This window comes from Tachypleus tridentatus, chromosome 12 (genome assembly GCF_004210375.1).
Source record: "Tachypleus tridentatus isolate NWPU-2018 chromosome 12, ASM421037v1, whole genome shotgun sequence".
Classification (NCBI taxonomy): domain Eukaryota; kingdom Metazoa; phylum Arthropoda; class Merostomata; order Xiphosura; family Limulidae; genus Tachypleus; species Tachypleus tridentatus.
The window spans coordinates 114,797,790-114,821,598 of NC_134836.1; the positions used below are offsets into that span (position 1 = coordinate 114,797,790).

The window sequence follows — 23,809 nt, forward strand, 5'->3', positions numbered from 1 at the left end:
GTTCGATGTTCGATTTCCCCACTTGTGGAAAAAGTAGCGAGTATCTAGCATTATGTAGCTTTGCGCTGAGAATAAACTATGTCTAAATTCTACTTGCCTAATTAAACTGTCTATATTTGCTAATGATATAAATCAACAGGCCCCAAAACCTTGGCGATGCAACTTGTGGTTTCTACACCTCTGTGAATTATGATATTTGAATATCTACACATTTTTATTAATTTAAATTTATTATTTTTCTGTAGATTGAACAGTTTTCTTTATTAGTTTTCTTTTATGATCTATTACTTCTTCGTTTCCTGCTCGTGTGCTTCCTTGGATATTTTTATATTCTACACCGAATGTGTAATTTCCTAGTTGTATGAATATGGTCTTGAAGAAATTGGTTTGGTTTGAATTTAGCAGTGAATGACTATAGAAAAGGCAGCTAGCCATCATCACCCACCGCCGACTCTTGAGCTTTTTTGGCGTCACTTTATTTACTAAACGTCAAATAACGTCATAAAGTGGTTGTAAAAGATGCCGTTCAACCGCGACTTTATACAAGCTGTAAGTGTCAATTGACTTGATTTACATATTCAAAATCATTTTATCATAAAGTATGCTACACTTCGTATAAATAAAATGATATACATATTTTGGAAAAAATTAGCAAAAACGAGACCGACACAGAAAAATTCGTGACCGTGGTCATCCAGTGTCAGGACCACAAGGTGATGTAGTATTACCTGAAGACGAAGAAGATATTCCAACTTCTATTCGGAGGGTAAGCAATAAAAGAAACTCATTTGCCTTTAGTTACTTTTCATTCTCAATGAAAAAATTCACAATTTTTGTTGAATTTGAAAAGTGAGATTAGGAATGAAACATAACTAACACTTCGTGGTTTATTAGGCATTATTTTACTGTGTGTAAAAGACTATAGGAGTTGACATCAACAAATCAAAATTGAGTCTAACCTCCGATCACGAAACCTGAAATAAACAGGATAAATAACCGCATGAGATTGTTCCAATTCTAACTAAAAATTAGTTAGACAAACCTGTAGCGTGAGGATATGTAACTTGTATAGGACATGAACATCTTCTGACAATATTGAATTAAAATAATAAAATTGTCACGTGTACAGTATCAGACTGCAGAGCCTAAAATATACGATTTTATTATCTCTTTCAGTGACGTGAACCATGATAAAGGTGACACCTGCAACATGAAGTCCCAGTTTCAGCGTTTTTATGAATATTTTTCAATAAACTGCCTCACCTACAGCTTAAAATAATGAATATATCATGACCATCAGCAAAACGCCATCACACAAAAAAAACATATATTCAGTCCTAAGCCTCAGGTATGAAACTGTTACAGTCATCTTCACGTCCGAGAGATCGTCGACCTCTCCTGAAGATGCAACGAATGACAAAATTTATGTAATGAATTATTATTTAGTTGTTTTTTTTTTGTATAGGGAAACTCTGTTGTTATTTTAGACTGTTGTTTTCACACAGTCGTTGTATCCTAAACTACATGTAAATAAAGAACTGAATTAGTATCTGATATAACTATCGCAACAAGATAATTATTTTCATGGAGAACGGATTTTGTTTTATTTCCGTTGCAAAATGTGACGAAATCGTAAAGTGGCGTGATTTTCTTTGTAGTTTATATTTTCGTTATGGTTCTGAAATAATCATAAACTAGTTAACAAAATGTAAATGTATCGAAATATAACTAAAATTACATCAAAAATATCAGGTTAGGCCCACCGACACAACTTTTTTTTTTCATGTGGAAGTTGTAATGGTGTTTGCTTTGTGAAAGCATAAAATCATAGAAGTATTTATTTTCGATATTATCATAATGCCACATACGTTTGACAGATTATAATATTATTTTCAACTGAATGTATTCTCGTGCGTTACGTGTTGATGAAATTTCAAAGTTTATTGTTGTACAAACAATGGGTCTTGAGTTCATTGAAATAAATTTTGATGTACCAAACTCCGACATGTTGCTTTTCTTATTTTTCTAGGTTTGATGAAGAAATTTAAACACATAAATAGAAAAGGGTAAACCTGATAGTTCAACTACTGTTTAATTGCATGCTGAGATATTAACTGTACGTGTATATCTTAAGTTATTCTATACACACTTTCTGTCAGCGGTTACTTGATAGTTTTTAGAGCGAAGCCACATTGAGCTAGCTTTTGTGTTCACTACGAGAACCGAACTGCGAATTTCAGCATTTTTAGCTTCAGGCCTGCCAATCGGAGGATTTCTAACAGTAAATTCTTTGATCTCATATCGTATACAGCCTCCTACAAAAGATGACGCCACATTAATCCATACTTTCAGTGTAGTAATGAAGTAAATATTTTGCACGTGTTCTAAGGATTAAATTTCATTTTCCTTATCTCGCTCGTGAGACAATTTTTATTGCAAGCTACTTTATAACCAACAGCTTTTGATTCACGCGATTTGCATCAGAGAATCGATATAAATTCTACCAGTTACAGTATAAACCACATCTTACCAATTCATTATTTCAACTCAGGATTATCATTAGAAAATCACGAGCACGTCCTTCAGCTGAAAAAAAGCGAGCATATTCGGTGATGATGATTCAAACCCGTGATCACGTTAGGAGTCGAACACCTTTACCTCCAGGCCAGGAATGAAAAACAGAGAAACAGAAAAATTGCGAGCAAAAAATTTGCCATTTCCGTAATGCTGTCATCGACAAAAATAAACAAGGAATGGATTTATATAGCAGTTCAGTTAGTTATGTTCATATACGAAGACTTGACTTAGCTAGTTATTTTTAACGAAAATTATTCATTAGAAAATAAACTGAGTTAACCATCAATTTGATTTACACTGTAGTGTGTCTTGTCAGAAAAAAAAGATTTCGAAGGGAAGAGGGCAGACGGATTTGGATAGACTGGAGTATTTCCAGAGACAAACGTAAAGACACTGAATGAGATAACGCGAGAACGAAGTGTTGAATTATTTTCCAAGAGAACAATACCAGAATTTGTTAGCACTAATGTGGAAGAACCATGACTGCAAAAAAAAACTTACCCTAAGTTGTCCAAATTGCACAATATGTATTTCTTTTATATCAGTCGTGGAATCTTATACGTAGTCTATTTTGATCTTAATAAAATCACTGAAGCAAATTTCATTGTGATGTGTATGTCACTTCAGACACAACATTTAGCTCATAGCTTTGTCATCTTTTAACCAATTTGAGATCTAATTACAGTTTTGGGCTCAATAGATCAAACCTTTTATATTGCCCAAACTCTCATAGATTAATTTATTCTAATCCTGACTATCAAGTGCCGCGACTATTAACGATTCCCTCTTGTTAACCAATAGAATGAATGTACCCCGGATACGGATAGTGTATGTTGACTATGAGAGAAAACTTGCTCAGCTGAGTGCGACCCTGAGTGGCTGTGATAAAACCATTTGTTTACTTTCAGACAATAATTTTTATTTTTAATTTAACTTTCATAAGGTGAAGTTTTAATTTTAATTTTTAGAAGATAAGCATTTAATTTTAACATTCACAAAGAACATTTTTAATTTTAACTTCTAGAAAATAAATTTTTAATTTTAATTTTCAGAAAATAAAGTTTCAATTTTAACTTTCAGAAAATATACTTTTTATTTTCTTACTTTAAAACAATGAATATCAACAGGATATTCCACGTCTTTAAAAATTTCAAATATAAAACTGACGCATTGTGTTAATATTTATATTAATGTGAGATTTGTTTGTTGTTGTTGTTTTTCAAGGTGCATATACCAGAGCGTCCAACAAAATCTCGATATGTCGTGGACCTTTTCAAAATGGATCAGCAGAAACTTTATGAAGTTGCACGAGAGCTACAAATCTGGAGTTCGATTTCCTGTAGAGATGAGAGCCATAGTGGTGATATCGATTGAGGTGAAACAATCTCCATGATTATGGAAAACTAGTTTTCATTTGAATCATAATCAACGAATATCTTGCCTCAAAGAAATGTTTTTGAATTATTGTTCATTCTTATACATAAATCATGCGACTTTTTTGCTAGGTAATAGCAGTCCTTACAACCATGGGGCAGCAATGGTTCTTGCTCTCTTTTGTTTCTAGTGACAGTTTTCAGAAAAGCTTGTCATTACTTTCCCAATACAACATCCAACATCTTTCATGGGTATTCAGTTATATAAATTAACAAACGACGTCATGGGGTCGTACATAAGGTTTGACAGAACATACATTCCTTGACTGACACTCAATAATAACTTATTGGTGCCTATCACATTGAAGTTTTGTCTGTTTGTTTCAAATTTCGCGCAAAGCTGCTCGAGGGCTATTTGCTCTAGCAGTGTAAGACTAGAGGGAAGACAGCTAGTCTTCTGCCAACTCTTGGGCTACTCTTTTACCAACGAATAGTGAGATTGACCATCACATTATAACGCTCCCACAGCTGAAAGGGCGAGCATATTCGGTGCGACGGGGATTCGAACCTACGACCCTCGGATCATGAGTCGAGTGCTTTAACCACCTGGCCATGCCCGGGCCCAGCGCAGATAGCCCTGCCATCAATTTAAAATAAACTTAATTCTCACGATGATGATGACAAACACAGAATTCTCTAGCGCAGTAATATTTACACCCGTAATAAGTAATTTATATAAGATAAGAAGACTACATTACTATTCTAGTTATTACACTTTATTTCGTAAATATTACAATAAGTTCCGCACCTGAAGTATACTTAAAACCACAAATACGAAAAGTAAAAAAATCCATATTATATTATAATTTGAATTTTTAGCACTATCTAGAATATCTCATTAAATAGAGTTTATACAATAAATTCAACACAATATCTAAGTTCCGTTTACTTGTAGAAGGTAAGCTAACCCTACTTTTGGTAGATAGACATTGCTTTTACCGTAAACTATCTGAAACAACAAAAGAAAAAAGGCAAACAACCCATCACACACACAAAATTCAGAATGAACTTAGTAAAATTTCTTCTTATACAGAGTAGTGATACCGATTTCTTTGTTTAATTCCTTTTGGTTTACTCTCGTACCCGAGGTTCTATTCTCATCCGTAATCCTTGTTTAGGCCGAAGCACTAATTCTGCGTCGATTTTTATCTTGTCTCTTGGGTCCAAGGAAGTCACGTTGAAGTTGCGAAGAATATTTGCTATTACAACTTTCTGTTTCAAGATTTCAAACTTTTGTCCTGTAAGTATTTAAAATCCATAATTAAAAAAAATATTTCAAATATTTGTGTCTAAAATATTTTATATCAGTATATAAAACCTAAAGGGTTGGCGTAGTCGTAGGGTAATGAATTACTCTAGTAAATGTAGCCAAATAAATAAATATGGTCATATCCTCATTCATGTTCAGAGTTTTCCTCGGTAATCTACAACAATAATAGAATGCGCTCGTAATTTGCTATCTATAATAGACACGTATGCGTGCGCATTTGATTTTGAACGTATATAAATAACGGATAAATATAAACATTATTCAGTATACATTTTGTACAATCACATATTAAAAACCTACAACTTTTTTTTAATGTCTAACGTCAGATCGTACATTATACATTTATTGACTGATAGTACTTACGTTCGGTAAAGTTTAGTCCTAAGTAAAGCAAAACATAGACACAAATTATAGTCGGAGTTTATCTATTTATCAAACACGGGTCGTACCTTCAACAAGAACGAGTGGATTCGATGATTTTGGTGTTTGCGATCAAAATTATTTTGTATTATTTTAGGAATTTTGTATTTAAAGTAATATTATTGTAATAAGATACTGCTTTTACCGTAAACATTTTTGCGGGCCTCTGCTGGAAGTACATAATAAAAACAAATGGGTTTTAATTTCATTAATTGTCATTCCACTTTCAATTATGATATATTTACTCATTATAGCATTAATCTAAACTACCTTGGTGGAGGCCGATGTTTTATAAGTCAAGAAGTTTCACACATGTGTGGTAGCCCAATTATCAACTACATGGAACAAGCATGTTCGGCGACGGAGATTCGAATTTGGAACTTTCATGATACGAGTTTACCGCTTCTAACTACAAGGATATGCCAGACCCTATGAAGTAGTGAAAACCTACACTTACCTGTCTACATGATTAAATATGATAATTAAACCGACCTATATTATTCGTTCTTAAATTTGGAAGTTGTTAAAAATATATCCAATACTTACCAGAACAATGACAATAAACAAATGCCAAACCAGGACTTTTCATACCTACATGAACAATTACCATAAATAAATCAATATTAATGGTTTTGGTTGTTTGTTTAGAATTAAGCACAAAGCTACACAATGGGCTATCTGTGCTCTGCCCGCTACGGATATCGAAACCCTATTTTTAGTGTGTAAATCCATAGACATTCGACTGTGCCACTTGGGGGCAAATATACTCGTTTACACTTGTTTGTTTGGAATTAAGCACAACGTTACACAGCGGGCTGTCTGTGCTCTGCCCACCACAAGTATCGAAACCCTGTTTCAAGCGGTGTGCGTCCGCAGACATGCCACTGGGGAGCAATAATAATGGAACCGGGAAAAATAAGTTGAAAAAACAACAACTAATCCCCCCACAAAAAATGTGGAAATTCAGTATTACAGTGACGTCGAGTGACAAACAGCAAAGTTACATCTCATAATAACTATCTTGGGACACTCTCTCGATGAAGCTTCTGGCAGGGTGTATATTCCCAGAGTAGATCACGAGAGTACATCCTCATGTGATCATAAATTTACATATTCTACTGTACGTCACCGCTACGGAATCTGATGTCAGTTTAATGGCGCTCCACTGTACAGCGTTAAGCGTCCCTTATGTGATGTCATTTTAGTGTCTTCATATATGTAAAAACGGCTGATTTGGGTTCAGAAATTTTTTTATATAAAGGAGCGAACATAAAAATATTGGTTGGAATTGGTGATACTGGGTTACCCATCCTTGGGCCATTTGTTTGTATATAGTTGTGGTTGTTGAAGATGAAGTTTGACTTGATCTATGAGGGTTGCTAATTGGTTGCTGGTAATGTCTATTGATGGGTTAGGATCTCGGATATAGAGTTACAAGACTATCTTGCAGGCTTCAGATTAGACTTGAAATTGAAAGAGTCTTTGATGAATGAGCCGGCTGATGTTACATATTTGGAGAATGCCCATGTTGTGTATTTACCAAGATTGTAATTAAACGATTCATATGTAGTCATTATTGGTCGTAATGGACAATCTGGTTTATGAGGTTTGGGGATGCCGTATAATATATTCTCTTCAAAAAAAAAAAAGAAACGCAAAAGGCAAAATTTGAGACAAATTGTTAACAAGCTTATTCCGGGCAGTTCTCTATGACATGTGTCAAACTTTGCACATTCACTGCTGAACATCCAAAGTCGGCAAAGGCGAAGTCCACGCTTACTAGTTGAAGTTTAACGTCACTCAACGTCAATAACGAGTATGCCCCCGTGTGCATCAATAACTGCTTGGGATTTCCTGCCCATGGAAGCGATGAGATGACGAATCACATCTTGTGAAATGGCTGTTCACTCAGCCTGCAAAGCTGCTGCAAGCTGAGGTAGAGTCTGCGGTCGAAGTTGTCGCCGTCGCAGACGTCGGTCCAACTCGTCCCAAAGATGTTCGATGGGGTTTAAATCTGGTGATCTGGAGGGCCAGGGAAGAACATTGATGTTGTGGTGTCTCAAGAAGACAGTGGTGAATCGGGCTGAGTGAGAACGGGCGTTGCCATGTTGAAAAACGTCATTGACGTTCACCGTGATGGGTTGCACATGGGGCCTAAGAATCTCGTCGACGTATCGTTGAGCCGTAAGATTCCCTCGAATGTGCAAAAGGTCTGTTCTGGCAATGTAGGCGATGGCAGCCCACATCATGACGCTGCCACCATCAAATCTGTCAACTTCCCCCACACAGTTTGCTGCAAAATGTTCACCTCGGTGACGGTAAACACTGGTCCTTCCATCCTGCCTACGAAGCATAAAACATGCCTCCATCGTCGATGAGGCCATACCCGATGTGCCCGAGTCCACTGCAGCCGTGCTTGACGATGTTGCTGGGTGAAGATGACGCCTCTGACTGGAAGTCGAGGTCGGATTCCTGTATCTCGTAGACGGTTGCGTACGGTCTGATCGGAAATCCTACGCAGCCCTGGTATGGTTGAGGCAGTAGACGTCGCAGTGGTGGTCCTATTCCGAAGGTGAGGTAACCGGATGTAGCAATCTTGTGCTGGCGTGATCACATAAGGTCTGCCAGATCGTGGACGGTCACGAGTTGATCCATGTTGTTGGTGACGATTCCATAGCCTTGTGATGGTGCTTGGGTGGACATTCACAGCTCTGGCAACATCTGATCGAGATTTGCCTGCCTCCAATCGACCAATGGCGTTGTTGCGTTGTGCTTCAGTCAGTCTTGGCGTAACTGTATTGCGTGTCGGTGGCTTAACACTGAGCTAAAGAAACCGAGAACTCGTCACTTTTATTGGGGTTTTGCACATGTTGCACTTGCAGAACATGCAGATCTCTCAAACAAATTTATTGGACACGAATGAGTTTTGGCGAAAAATCCGATGTTTTCCTCCGTTTTCAAGGTGCACAACTTTTATTGTCATTTTGGTCTGACAATCAGTGCCTTAACACGTGTAATATCACATACTCTGAGCTTGTAACGTTTTTACATATATTTCTCTTTAAAATTGTGTTGTGCGTGAGTTGGTCTTGCGTAGGTAGGAATAAAGTGTTTTTGAAATTGTGTTTTTTTTTCAATTTTAGTGGTATTTTGTTTAGAATGTTCTTCATTTTGGGATGTATTCATAAGTGTTCATTATGACTATAGCGTTTCCATTATCTGCTTTTAGAATTCTTATATTTTGTCTTCTTTTAGATTTTAATGGAATTAATGTCTCTTTTTGTAAGATTGTTTTTTAGCTTTCTGTTTTGCGAAATTATGTTGACGGTTTTATAAGAAAATTCTTTGAATAAAATTGTTTAAGGAAGACAGAAACAACTAATCCCTAACTTTGTAAAGGTAAAACTATCAAAAAATTTTAATCAATGCACAAACATTATCCAAAATTTACAAAAATCTACTTAAAGCCATGTTGAACACGAAATACAAAGAACTGCATGACAAAAACATAAAATGAACCTGGACCATTAACTGGCATGTTGCATTAAACCAGAGTTTTACGTACGTATACAACGAAACATAAACCAAATCAACATTAGGAGTGTCAGAGACAAAAGGGTCTGCCACAATAAAAAATTAGAAAACTAAGATGCAAAGAACACAAGCAATTAACACAGCATTACATCCATCACTATACTGGTACAAATATGCAGACGACATGATTGCGGGAATCACATCTACAGAACTCACACTTAATTTTTTCATTCACATTAACTCTACACATCTCAACATTAACTTCACATGTAAACAGGAAGAAAGCAATCAAATATCATATTTTAACCTCAAAATTACAAGAACCGATACACAATTTAAAACAGAAATCCACCGCAAAATCACCATATATATTCCTTGGGACAAAACCAAAACTCAACATCCCAAGAAACCAAATAAACACAGCCATAAAACTATGCTCGCCAGATAAAATTAACGACGAATTAAACAAAATAAAACAATACTTCATCAACATCAATAAGTTTCCTCCACAAACCGTAGAAAAAATTATACGCACACACCTAGACATAAAGCAAAATCAACCAAAAAATTAAATATATCCCACAAATTAAAAAGTCACGATACTATATACTGCTGCATACTATATATTTCCGACATCAGCAGAAAAATAACCAATATTTGTCAAAAAAAAGTTACAAAATATGACTTTCCGGTTAATACCAAAGTTATTCAAAAACCAGGCACAAAACTAAGGTCTATACTGACAAACACCACACCAACATTATTTATAAAATACAACGTGATAACTGACACGACTTCAATATTGGAGAAACAAGTAGAAAAATGGAAACCAGAATAAAAAAAACACAAAAAGTCACCTTCACACGTTTTCAACACTTCAAATCAAATGAAGACGACATAATCGTAGAAAACACCCAAATACAAAATAAAAAAAACAAATATAAACAAACGCAAAATCAAAGAAGCCTTACTTATACAACAACTCAAGCCCAATACAAAGGAACACCATTATACCAATATTAATAAATATAATCAAACATTCAAGCACGCCCTCTACAATCCTACACTCAGTTACACAACCCCTTTTAAACATGTGGTCAGCTATCGGTCAGTAACCTTTTTCTTTCTTCGTGAACATAACGATGACCGAAAAAAGGTCGAAACGTTGTTCGCTCCTCTACATAAAAAATTTTCTCAATCCAAACCAGCCATTTCTATATATATTTTTCTCTACAAGAGGGTTTTCTCGTCATCAATGAAAAGAAATCTTTATCATCTCTTCATAATTAAGCAACATTTAGTTCACGTTTCATTATTGTTAAATAATAGACTCTTAATTGTTGTTAATTAACCAGCACCTCATTACTATAAACCAAGTAGAAACCTCACTACGATTGGCCAACCAATATCCAATTACTGTACACCAGGTAAAACCTCATTATGATTGGCTACACAACATTTCATAGTTGTTAACCTCGCAGTACATAACTGTTAATCCAAAGCCACTGTTAGCTTTTCGTTGAAATAAAAGACAACTTGAACATGAATTTAACCGTGATAACTTATTAAGATGAATGAAACTTTGGACTTACTGACTACAACATCCTCTCGTAATGTTCTTCCGATGAAAGGAACTGGGGGGGGAAAATTCGTAGAACCACCTGAATCGGAGAGAAGGTCGAAGTTTGTGTGCAGATTTAAAAGATAACAAAATAAATTAAGTTATAATTTGTGCTGAACAACAATGAGTTATAATTAATAAAATTATATATTTGAGCACATTATTGACAACTTGGTAAAATAATAATTCTATACTACCGGGAAATATTTTAAAATCTCTTTTCAAGTTGAAAATTTAATGGATATGAAGAAACAAGAAAAGTGACTTCTGTAATAATAAGATGTATTTTACACAGAGAAACAAAGTATTTAAAGCTATTACTACTGTTAACACGAATAATTAATAATAATAATAAAACAAGGGATTAACCTACGTACTTTCAAAGCACAATCCATGTATTTCAGTTGTTTAATGTCTTCTATTGTAATGGACCTTTCGGTATCATTTCCAAATACTGAGTCCAGTTCGTCTTGTATTTGTTTCTGAACAAACGAATCCAAACCAATGAGATAAAGTGTCCAGCTAATTCCCATAGCAGTCGTGTCATGTCCCTGTTTAAATAGATGTATAGCTATATATCTACACACATATATACATATTTCTATATATCTATACACATATATTATTTGGTTGACTGTGTGCTTTAAACATATAGTAAGGTAAACTTATAGTACCGAATTGTTTGGTTGTATCAATTGTTGAATGAGTATTTTAAACACCTAGTAAGGTAAACTTATAGTATCAAATTGTTTGGTTGTATCAATTGTTGAGCGAGTGTTTTAAACACCTAGTAAGGTAAACTTATGGTACCAAGTTGTTTGGTTGTATCAATTGTTGAGCGAGTGTTTTAAACACCTTGTAAGGTAAACTTATGGCACTGAATTTTTTGATGATCTTAGAAGAATAGTAAATTTCTGAACTATATTCTCATGCGGTTTTATATGGATGGTAAGTCAGGCTGGTAATATTGTGAATTAAGTTTTAACATGGGAAAGTAGGCTACAGAAACAAAACGACTAAGTGAACAGTTTTGAATATATATGTAAATACATACATGCTACTGAATAAACACGTGGATAGACCTGTGTTATTGAATAAACGCGTGGATAAGTTTACGTTACTGAACACGCACTTGGATAAGTTTGCATCATTGAATAAAACGTAGATAAATGTGTCATCGAATAAAATAACACTTTTCAACAGAAAGATAGGAAGACTGAAAGTAAAACTGGAGAGTAATTAAAAATGTAAGTAGGTAGTAGTGGGTGGATGAATAGAGAAAGGATCAAGGTTGGAATGGACAAAGTGAATATAAATTCCAACGTTTTTACCTCAAACATGAACGTGTCCACTTCTTCACGAATATCTTCCAGGGTTAAGCTGAGATTATTCAAATGATGGTTAATCATCAGGTCTAGCAAAGGTCGCCTCGTCTTCAATTTATTATCGTTACTATCATCCTGTTCATTACCAGAAGCTCGGATCACCAGTATCTGGGCTTTACGATTACGAATTATCTAGAAAAAAGTGTCATCAAATTTGTTAATTAAAACATTAGACCAGAAATCTCCTATTAACCATAATATCTTTATTCTATAGACGCTGCTTCAAACCTGCAATATACTCACATGAGTATGTTAAATAACTATGTTTAAAAGTCAGGATCGTATGTTTAATTTGTTTTAAAGTTTAAACTAACGGAATTAGATATCCTCTTTTTGTTGTTTTTCACAGCTTTGTCTTACCCAATTAGTCTGCACGATGGTTTCTGTATGTGGATACATCAAACGTATCACCTTTTATTAGCACCCTGGAACTTGTCTACGGCGTACACTTTGTGACCGTTTAATGGATCCTGGGCTCACCCAAAATGTACTTTTAATTTAACATAATAAGTACGTTTATGCTGATTTAAGTATATAAGTAATATACATATACATAAATCACAAAAAAATTAATAAATAAATGAAGGATTTTCATAGAGATTCGTACCATTAAGTCCTAACTATTCTTTATAATAGTCTGAAACTATAGAAAACGTTGTCAATCGTTTATCATAATGAATAATATATGGACATAAAGATAAAGTCTGAGTTGTGAAACATAACATTTCCATTTCACTTTCTTTTTTTTCATGTAGTTTTTTTCAGTAATCTGTTGTTCTTCCACAATCTTAACAAAACTCAAACTCAGTTAATGAAGAAAGAAATTAATATGAAGGCTAGAGTACTTACTTATCATTTATTATTTGTACCATTAAGTCTCTTGGGCTATTTGTGTAACTTCACGTAATTACCTACCGTTCTGATAAAGTTGTGTAGTTCTGTTAAACCTTTTTTTAAACGACGCCCACAAGAAAATAGTGAAGATAATACCACAGGCCAAAGCCACAGTCGTATGATACGACACGCAAACGTTTCACCAACCCTTTGTAAAAAAAAAAGAAATTATTATCATACTATGCACTAATTACTGAATAGAAAACATTATCACAGGGTTTCACAACTAAGTTGTCATTTATACATTAATTTTACAGCGTGTTCTTTTATTTCACTGCGAGTGTGGCGTAAGATTCAGTTTGTTCGTTGTTCTATTATTGAAGTTACTGTGCTAAGCCTAAAACCTTAAAGAAGTTGCGTCGAGTTAAGCATAAATCGTTCGTTGTTCTCGTAAAAAATAAAACAAAAACTGTACCTACCCAAGTTTAACTTGTTTATTTCTCTATAACATAAATATAACAATATGTCTACAACATCTGCTTAAACTAATATTCGTCAAACGTATATATATACCTCAGTAGTTTCGTAATTCGTCTTATTTTTCTCGTCAATAAATCCTATCATGTTAAAACTCTGGCGTTGTAAAAATAAAGGTTGAAGCCATTGCCAATAACCGGGATATCATTAAATTTCTTCCCTTCAAGTTATGTCAAGCGATGTCCACTGATGGGATAGAAAGAGGGCTGGGAAGTTTAGTAATCACAGTTTAGTTAAAGAGATTCCTTCAAAGGTTTTTGATAAGCTTTAACTTTATCATAATAATTTGGAAAAAAAAAAGTTTGTTTACGGTATTTTAAACATCTTACAAACTGCACAAAAACCTCATACACAGAGAAATAAGAGCATGAAATATCCCACAAAATTAATAAACAATGTTTCCACTACTTGTATCTCTTCTTTTCCATTTTTGTTTTATTTCTGTATCAGAAACTGGGGACTCCTGACCCTGCGTCCAACTACTAGTCCGTTTCTGGATAGTCCAAGTAAGGAACAGAAACGTAAGGAAAACACGATAAAAATTATTTTACTAATGCTGTATCTTTTCACAGTTCTTTGCTATTTACAGTAATATCAACATGTACATTAAACAAACGAGTAAAGGACAATATATTGGATGGGTGTGTTTTCTTACAGCAAAGTCACCTCGAACTATCTGCTGAGCGCACCGAGAGTAATCGAACCCTTATTTTATTACTGTAAATTAGTAGACTTACCGCTGTACTAGAAGGAGGCAGAGTTGGATGTCATAATATTTTCAAAATCTATATACGAAATAAACATGTATTTTTTTACACTTAAATTGTTTTTATTGTTCCTAAATTACAATAGTTGGGAGTGTAATATATCCCAAAAAGTGACTTACTTTTCGATCTCTAGTAAATTTCTGTTTTGTATTATTACGTTTTACTTATATTTACTAAAGTTTACTTGATTTTCACTTGACAGTTTACTTTTATTGTACCATTTTCTTTGAATCCAACAAAACTATAGAAAAATGAAATGTATGCTTACTCGTACAAAGATTTCAAATAGGACGAGTCTGTATTTTCTTGGGTACAAATCTTTATCCCCATTGCACTTTCTGAAATATAGTTGAATTTTTTATAGACGAATAATTATCATCAATTGTTTTATAATGTCCAGAGTAATTTGTATCAAAGACCGTCCGACGACTTTCTTTTTTTTCAAAAGACATTTGTGACGAAATTTTTATTTTTTGTTAACATTGACTTTACCGGTAGAATATACTTTCAAATTTACAAGAATGTCACAGTTAAAATCAGTTTATAGGTTTATTCTCTTCTAAAATACGTAACAGGTTTTTCAGATATAAGTGGTTTGGTTTTTTCTTACTTTCGCGCAATGTACTCGTGTAACTTGGCGCGAAATTAAAAATAAACCAAATCCGAAGTGGGAAAATGAAAGCTCACCGCAAATTATGTCCAACGTACAAAGAGTAACATATTTAGCTATGTCCACCCATTTCTCGCTCTGCGCTTGTCTCAACTTTTCCACTAAGATTTGGCTCTGTTCGTTGAACATTGGAATGAAGTCTTCAAGAATTCGGAAGTGAAATGCAGGAGTTACCAACTTTCGTCTTCTTCTCCATTTACTCCCGAAACTATGTATCAAATACGATAAACATTTTAATATATATATATATGTTAAAAGTATGTCGATATGATACGACTATTCTATCGTGAAGCCGTGATACGACAATATCGATTCAACGTCCAATAAGATCAGTGTTTCTTCACGAAAGAAATTTTCAGTCAACAATACAAGTCGTGTGTACAGTAAAAATCAAAAGTACAATTTACGTAATAGAAATTAACCCTTTTTGGTATTTGACATCAAAGTTTTTATCCAAATTAGTTTTCATAGTAAGTATTTTTTATTTGAAATTTATCATGTAGGTTTAATTATCCCTAATTTTTAAAATCATGTTTAAATTCCCCAAAATGTGTTGAAATCCTCCTATAAAACAAAACATAGAACGTCCACAGACGTAGAAACTATGAGTTAGCTGAATAACACGCTGCATAAAACACATAATTAAACATTTGTTATTCCTGTGTTCGTATTTTAAAACCAAAGAAATATTATGGATGGTAGCATTGTATTTGGCTGGTCTAAACACAAATAATAATAGGCATTGAATCCCATTCTACTAAAATAAAATATTAATAATGTATGTTAATTTATAAAACCTAGCTATTGTTGGCTTTGTTATTTGTCATAATTAATGTATTTTTGCAAGAAATGTCTTTTGAATGTTAGAAAAAACACTAAAAAACTATTCAGTGGTTATCTGCAAAATGTATTATAAAGTTATTTTTTACCATATTTACACAATGGTATCATTTTAAAATAATTACATATTTCTATATCTGTGCGTATATTTATTCTAAACAATTAAACTTATTTATATCTTAATAATCGCTTACATGTACACTTTCTGTCAGTCTTTAAAGTATAACTCGTGTATGTATTATCTTCTTGGGTCTATATAAATCTGGGGTAAATGCATTCACAATATAACTGAAAAATGTTATGAGCTGTGTAAGTTTGGTGTCCCCGTAGGAATAGTAGTTTTAAGGCCCTGATTTTATTAATTACCTTGTCAACAATCCTGATCCCAGCCATGGATGCAAAAAAGAATATTCAGTTGATTTTTCTAATTTTGTGGAACTTCTGAAAATCACCTGAAATAAAAAAAATCCATCACATATTACATCAGTTCCACCCACTGATCATAATGTCTTATTTTGTAACAAGTTTTTAGTTTCTTAATATTAATATTTTGCTTATACCTTATATGTGTGAGGTAATGTTGGAATGAATGCGATGTTTGGTTACTTACCTTTATAGTTTTTTGGTTTAAAAAACGCTACAGAAGGTCGAATCTTATTCCAGAATCGATATATCCTTTCCTTGTGAAACAATCGAACCCACAAGTGACTTGGAACAATACTAAATAAAGTAAATATGAATCGTCAGTACGGGATGTTTAGGAATTGTTTCTCAACGTTTTTCATGCACCCTTATTTAATATAAAAACTTTCACCAAAATTGGTTCCGTATGAAATGAAATTTGGAAACCTTCATATTTCTTTTAATAATACAGAAACCTTTCAGGTGTGTGACGTAACAATTTATTTGTTGTTATTAGCTTTGCAATATTTTGCTAAAAACCGGCGGCACATTAATTTACAATGATTGTTTATTTGTTTTTTTTATTTTTGAATTTCGCTCAAAGTCACACGAGGATTATCTGCGCTAGCCGTTCTTAACTTAACAGTGTGAGATTAGAGGGAAGGCAGTTAGTCATTACCACTCATAGCTAAATCTTAGGCTACTTTTTTACCAACGAATAGTGGGATTGACCGTTACTTTATAATGCCCCCACGGATGAAAGGACTAGCACGTATGATGCGACGGGAATTCGAACCCGCGACCCTCCCAATTACGAGTCGAGCGCCTTAACCACCTGGCCATGCTTGGCTAATTTACAATGGTAACATCAGTTTTCTCATAGAAATAAACGCAAAGTAAAATAATTTTGCTGATGGAGCAACGAACATTAGTTTAAATAACTACAACATTTCTCTGTACATCTTTATACATAAGATTGAAATTTTATTGAACATTATAAAACTAATCCACTTTTAAAACATTGTCACAAGGTGATCACCTTTATTCACGGATATTATAGTAGATATACGACCTTATTTATAAAGGTACTTAGACAGCAAGACATGCATTACATTTCAATACGAACTCGGTTGGAAAGCTCGATCACACTTTCCTTCTGAGATTTTAAGTCTTAAGGACATGCGGGGTCAGGTTCAAACGTCATCTAACTTCTTCTAAAACAAAAATATGGACGGTAAAATAAAAATATTTTAAGTTCGAATATAACAGGATTAAAAGCATGTAACACATTTCAACATGGTTCCTTTTAAAGACGTTCCCACGTAATTAAAGAACAGTATTTATGAATAAATGTGGTACGTGATCATGTCTCACTGTCACAAACGAACACTGCAGATAAATAAATATACCACCTTATATCCAGCTGTTTCAAACTTTATTTACTGCAACGTGACATCATGAGACAAATTCATAAACAGTAAATCAATTTTGTTTTCAACATGCACGTGTGATATTTGTATATTAAACTCTTCTCTTTGGGTATAAATTTTGAACACTTTCCTTATCTTAGGCTAGTTCGAAGTGTTTTTTTAATTAAGTGCAGAAAGCACAACTGTATAAGCTTTATAAATATAATAGCAATTGTTGTTTCATGTCATCAACTTAAGTTTAACAACTTATATTAGTAATAACCCATAAAAAACTAGTATTTATTTACGAACAGAAAAAAACTCATAATGTTCATTAAAAGTCCATAACGAACTTATCGGATAGAATAAATAAAAAAACAAATGTCATATCTCAAGTAGTTTATATTCGTCATGAAAAATGGTTTTCACACTTCAGTCAGCACTAAAAACTTTAAAAATGATTAAAACAAAAATTCCCAACGAACTGGGTTATGAACCTCCTGTGTTTTCGACACGCAATATCTGCCAGACTAGTGCGTCGTGGCGCATGTGCGCCACATGAAAGGAACGGCAAGTTAATTACACTAATAAGTCTCTTAAGGATTACTTAGTTAATGTTCTAAACAGAAAAACACACTAAAATAACATGTTATAAATGCCTTAGAGCTCTAAGTCTATTTGCACAAGTTAATGTTACCTATCGTTCTGGCATCCTTATGCCGCATGATCAATGACGCGTTACCAATAAATGGGTTTCGGAAGTCAATTCCTGGGAGTTTATTGATTATGTTTCTCACCTTATACCATCTTATCAAAGATGGTATGAACGTAAGAACAAAAGATAGACAAAGTAAAAATATGGTGACGTACCAGTCATTGAAGTATCTAGGAACGCTGCCTAAAATCATGGTTAATTCTTTCATGACGACTTTTAGTGTTCACTGTCAGGAAAAGGTCGGATACATCTAGCGATTAAAGTCACGAGAAGAAATGTTTAGGTTGTTAAAGTATCTCGCTACGTTATCAGTTTACATTCATTACACACGGTACCTGTACACTGACGAACAGATGGGATTAGGGTTTATTAATGTAGATAGATTAGGAATCAGCGTAGGAAATCCAAGGTTAAAAAATAACTTATCATTACAAATATATTAGAAAATAAGCAGTGTCCTTAGTTATGATTTATATTTATCGTATTTCCTGGCGAGAATTTGTTGAAGGACATACCAGCATGTATATGTATATATATGACAAAATGGAGATAAGCAGCTTGCACTTCAAATGTGTACAGTCTATATCGTTGAGATGCTGGATCTATGATAATAATGTTCTAAGGTATTTATAATTTCTGTGATAAGCGAGTTGGGGTAATCTGAAATTGTGACTACGGCTTTTGAAGGAGGCAAGTATTGCTGTGACAAGTGCATTTATAGATGTCAGAGACTATGAAATAACACATGAAAGGGTTGATGACATATGAAAGTCGATACATAACCTAAAGTAAAGACATTAAAGACAGATTGATTATTTGGAGGTAGGATAAAAGTGTTCAAAGTGGACAAAACTGTAAGAATAACCACTGGAGGTTGAAGGTTTGTTTGATTTGAATTTCGGTGAAAGCTACACTAGGGCTATCTTCGCTAGCCGTATATTTACGTTTTTATACTGTTATTACTTTTATGGTACTTTTTTGTTTGTAACTTTATAGGGTGTCTTGTATCTTTTTATTAATAAATTCTATAATTGAAACGTTTTTCTTAAACGCGCAAAAAAATTACTTATCCATCAGTACGACGTTTTCTAGTTAAAGGTTACTTTTGCAGCGCACTCCGCTAGTACAGCGATAAGTCTCCGTATTTACAACGCTAAAATCAGGGGTTCGATTCCTCTCGGGGGGCTCAGCAGATTATCCGATGTGGCTTTGCTATGAGAAAGCACATATATACTTTTGCAGCATATATTTTTCAAAATCTACCGAACGTATTACGTTACTACCCGATCATCACAATAGTGATAACTGTTTAGCTTATTCGTAGCTGCAAATAAGCCTTTCCAACATGTACGTCATTTCCTGCTCAGCACGAAAGCGAGGGCTATTTGTCACTGACAAAGGAGGAAGTGTTGTTGCTTCCCTCACTTGACTTCTAGAATATCCTTCTTAAAGGACTCTGGAAGAAAACACAACTGTGTAAAACCAGGAGATAAAACCTATATTAACACATTTTCTGTGAAAGAAATGTTACTTTTTTCTTAACATAAATAATGTTCAACATTGGTGTAAGTGTGTTCCAACATGGTAAATTACAAAGATGAATCACCTGGAGGCACATTTGTCAATCATTAAGTTATATAATCCCACTGCGTCAGCGAAAGATTTATGAATTTACAGGGTTGTAATTCGGGGTTCGATCTGCCGGTGGATAGCGCGTATTTAGCATTGCGTGGCGCAAAAAATTCGATGTTCGATTCCCCTTGTGGAAAAAGCGTATCTAGCATTATGTAGCTTTGCGCTGAGAATAAACTATGTCTAAATTCTACTTGCCTAATTAATGATGTATTTTCTGATAAATCAACAGGCCCCAAAACCTTGGCGATGCAACATGTGGCTTCTACATCTCTGTGAATTATGATATTTGAATATCTACACATTTTTTATTATTTTAAATTTATCATTTTTCTGTCGATTGAACAGTTTTCTTTATTAGTTTTCTTTTATAATCTATTTCTTCTTAGTTTCCTGCTCGTGTGCTTTCTTGGATATTGTTATATTCTACACCGAATGTGTAATTTCCTAGTTGTATGAATATGGTCTTGAAGAAATTGGTTTGGTTTGAATTTAGCAGTGAATGACTATAAAAAAGGCAGCTAGCCATCATCACCCACCGCCAACTCTTGAACTTTCTTTGGCGTCACTCTATTTACTAAACGTCAAATAACGTCATAAAGTGGTTCTAAAAGATGCCGTTCAACCGCGACTTTATACAAGCTCTAAGTGTCATTTGACTTGATTTACATATTCAAAATCATTTTATCATCAAGTATGCTACACTTTGTATAAATAAAATGATATACATATTTTTGAAAAATTAGCAAAAACGAGACCGACACAGAAAAATTCGTGGCCGTGTTCATCCAGTGTCAGGACCACAAGGTGATGTAGTATTACCTGAAGACGAAGAAGATATTCGAACTTCTATTCGGAGGGTAAGGAATAAAATAAACTCATTTGCCTTTAGTTACTTTTCATTCTCAATGAAAAAATTCACAATTTTTTTGATGAATTTGAAAAGTGAGATTAGGAATGAAACATAACTAACACTTCGTGGTTTATTAGGCATTATTTTACTGTGTGTAAAAGACTATAGGAGTTGACATCAACAAATCAAAATTGAGTCTAACCTCCGATCACGAAACCTGAAATAAACAGGATAAATAACCGCATGAGATTGTTCCAATTCTAACTAAAAATTAGTTAGACAAACCTGTAGCGTGAGGATATGTAACTTGTATAGGACATGAACATCTTCTGACAATATTCAATTAAAATAATAAAATTGTCACGTGTACAGTATCAGACTGCAGAGCCTAAAATATACGATTTTATTATCTCTTTCAGTGACGTGAACCATGATAAAGGTGACACATGCAACATGAAGTCCCAGTTTCAGCGTTTTTATGAAATGTTTTTCAATAAACTGCCTCACCTACAGCTTAAAATAATGAATATATCATGACCATCAGCAAAACGCCATCAATCAAAAAAACATATATTCAGTCCTAAGCCTCAGGTATGAAACTGTTACAGTCATCTTCACGTCCGAGAGATCGTCGACCTCCCCCTGAAGATGCAACGAATGACAAAATTTATGTAATGAATTATTATTTAGTTGTTTCCTCTGTACAGGAAAACTCTGTTGTTATCTTAGACTATCGTTTTCACACAGTCGTTGTATCCTAAACTACATGTAAATAAAGAACTGGATTAGTATCTGATATAGCTATCGCAACAAGATAATTATTTTCATGGAGAACGGATTTTGTTTTATTTCCGTTGCAAAATGTGACGAAATCGTAAACTGTCGTGATTTTCTTTGTAGTTTATATTTTCGTTATGGTTCTAAAATAATCATAAACTAGTTAACAAAATGTAAATGTATCGAAATATAACTACAATTACTCAAAAAATATCAGGTTAGGCCTACCTACACAGACTTTTTTTTTCATGTGCTAGTTGTAATGGTGTTTGCTTTCTGAAAGTATAAAAACATACAAGTATTTATTTTCGATATTATCATAATGCCACATACGTTTGACAGATTACAATATTATATTCAACTGAATGTATTCTCGTGCGTTACGTGTTGATGAAATTTCAAAGTTTATTGTTGTACAAACAATGGGTCTTGAGTTCATTGAAATAAATTTTGATGTACCAAACTTCGACATATTACTTTTCTTATTTTTCTAGGTATGATGAAGAAATTTAAACACATAAATAGAAAAGGGTAAACCTGATAGTTCAACTACTGTTTAATTGCATGCTAAGATATTAACTGTACGTGTATATCTTAAGTTATTCTATACACACTTTCTGTCAGCGGTTACTTGATAGTTTTTAGAGCGAAGCCACATTGAGCTAGCTTTTGTGTTCACTACGAGAACCGAACTGCGAATTTCAGCATTTTAAGCTTCAGGCCTGCCAATCGGAGGACTTCTATCAGTAAATTCTTTGATCTCATATCGTATACAGCCTCCTACAAAAGATGGCGCCACATTAATCCATACTTTCAGTGTGGTAATGAAGTAAATATTTTGCACGTGTTCTAAGGATTAAATTTCATTTTCCTTATCTCGCTCGTGAGACAATTTTTATTGCAAGCTACTTTATAACCAACAGCTTTTGATTCACGCGATTTGCATCAGAGAATCGATATAAATTCTACCTGTTACAGTATAAACCTCAACTCAGGATTATCATTAGAAAATCACGAGCACGTCCTTCAGTTGAAAAAAAGCGAGGATATTCGGTAATGAAGATTCAAACCCGTGATCAGGTTAGGAGTCGAACGCCTTTACCTCCAGGCCAGGAATGAAAAAAAGAGAAACAGAAAATTTGCCATTTCCGTAATGTTGTCATCGACAAAAATAAACAAGAAATGGATTTATATAGCAGTTCAGTTAGTGCTGTTCATATACGAAGACTTGACTTAGATAGTTATTTTTAACGAAAATTATTCATAAGAAAATAAACTGAGTTAACTATCAATTTGTTTTACACTGTAGTGAGTCTGGTCAGAAAAAAAAGATTTCGAAGGGAAGAGGGCAGACGGATTTGGATAGACTGGAGTATTTCCAGAGACAAACGTAAAGACACTGAATGAGATAACGCGAAAACGAAGTGTTGAATTATTTTCCAAGAGAAAAACACCAGAATTTGTTAGCACTAATGTAAAAGAACAATGACTGCAAAAAATCGATAAAGAATTATATCGAGAATAATACTGCGTGTGTCTTTTCTTACAGCAAAGTCGCATCGGTCCATCTTCTGAGTCCACCGAAGGGAATCGAACTCCTAATTTTAGCGTTTAAATCTGTAGGCTTACTGATGTACCAGCGGAGAACGAAAATAATATTATCGAATAGTGAAACGTAGAATTGGAATAGTGAAGAAAACTAATGGAATAATAATAAACTTATAAAGATTGGAACCAATTGTATAAAAGTATTATTGATTTGAACGATAGCAACAGAAAAACCTGGAAGAGTATTATTTTGAAGCCAATATCGCACAAGTATGCGAGAAATTCAAAAACAAACAAACAATAAATGAAATTATCAAAATGAAAATAATTCTCTATAAAAATAATCTCAAACTAAATGGGAAGACCATAACGCTTTTCAAACCGTAATTGAAGACTATTACTTAAAACCGTCAGTTTTTTTGTCTTGAATTTCACATGAAGCTACAGGAGGGCTGTCTTCGCTAACCATGCCTAATTTAGTATAGTAAGATTAGAGGGAAGGCAGCTAGTCATCACTACCCACTGCCAATTCTTGGGATACTCTTTACCAACAGAATATAAAATAGTTGTAATAGGCAAGAATCC

At 33.9% G+C, this 23,809-nt stretch overlaps 1 protein-coding gene across 1 annotated transcript in view; it reads right to left on the reverse strand.

Moving 5' to 3' along the window:
* Nucleotides 1-4,710: 4,710 nt before the first annotated feature.
* LOC143234411 (cytochrome P450 4c3-like) overlaps nt 4,711-23,809 on the reverse strand; it is a 24,240-nt gene continuing 5,141 nt past the window's right edge. The window contains exons 5-10 of the mRNA XM_076471776.1: nt 14,647-14,716; nt 13,156-13,282; nt 12,187-12,372; nt 11,233-11,406; nt 10,827-10,895; nt 4,711-5,248 (exon numbers count right to left, since the gene is read on the reverse strand). Coding sequence (XP_076327891.1) covers nt 10,830-10,895; nt 11,233-11,406; nt 12,187-12,372; nt 13,156-13,282; nt 14,647-14,716 — 623 coding nt within the window. The 3' untranslated portion in view covers nt 4,711-5,248; nt 10,827-10,829. The remainder of the gene's footprint in view (nt 5,249-10,826; nt 10,896-11,232; nt 11,407-12,186; nt 12,373-13,155; nt 13,283-14,646; nt 14,717-23,809) is intronic.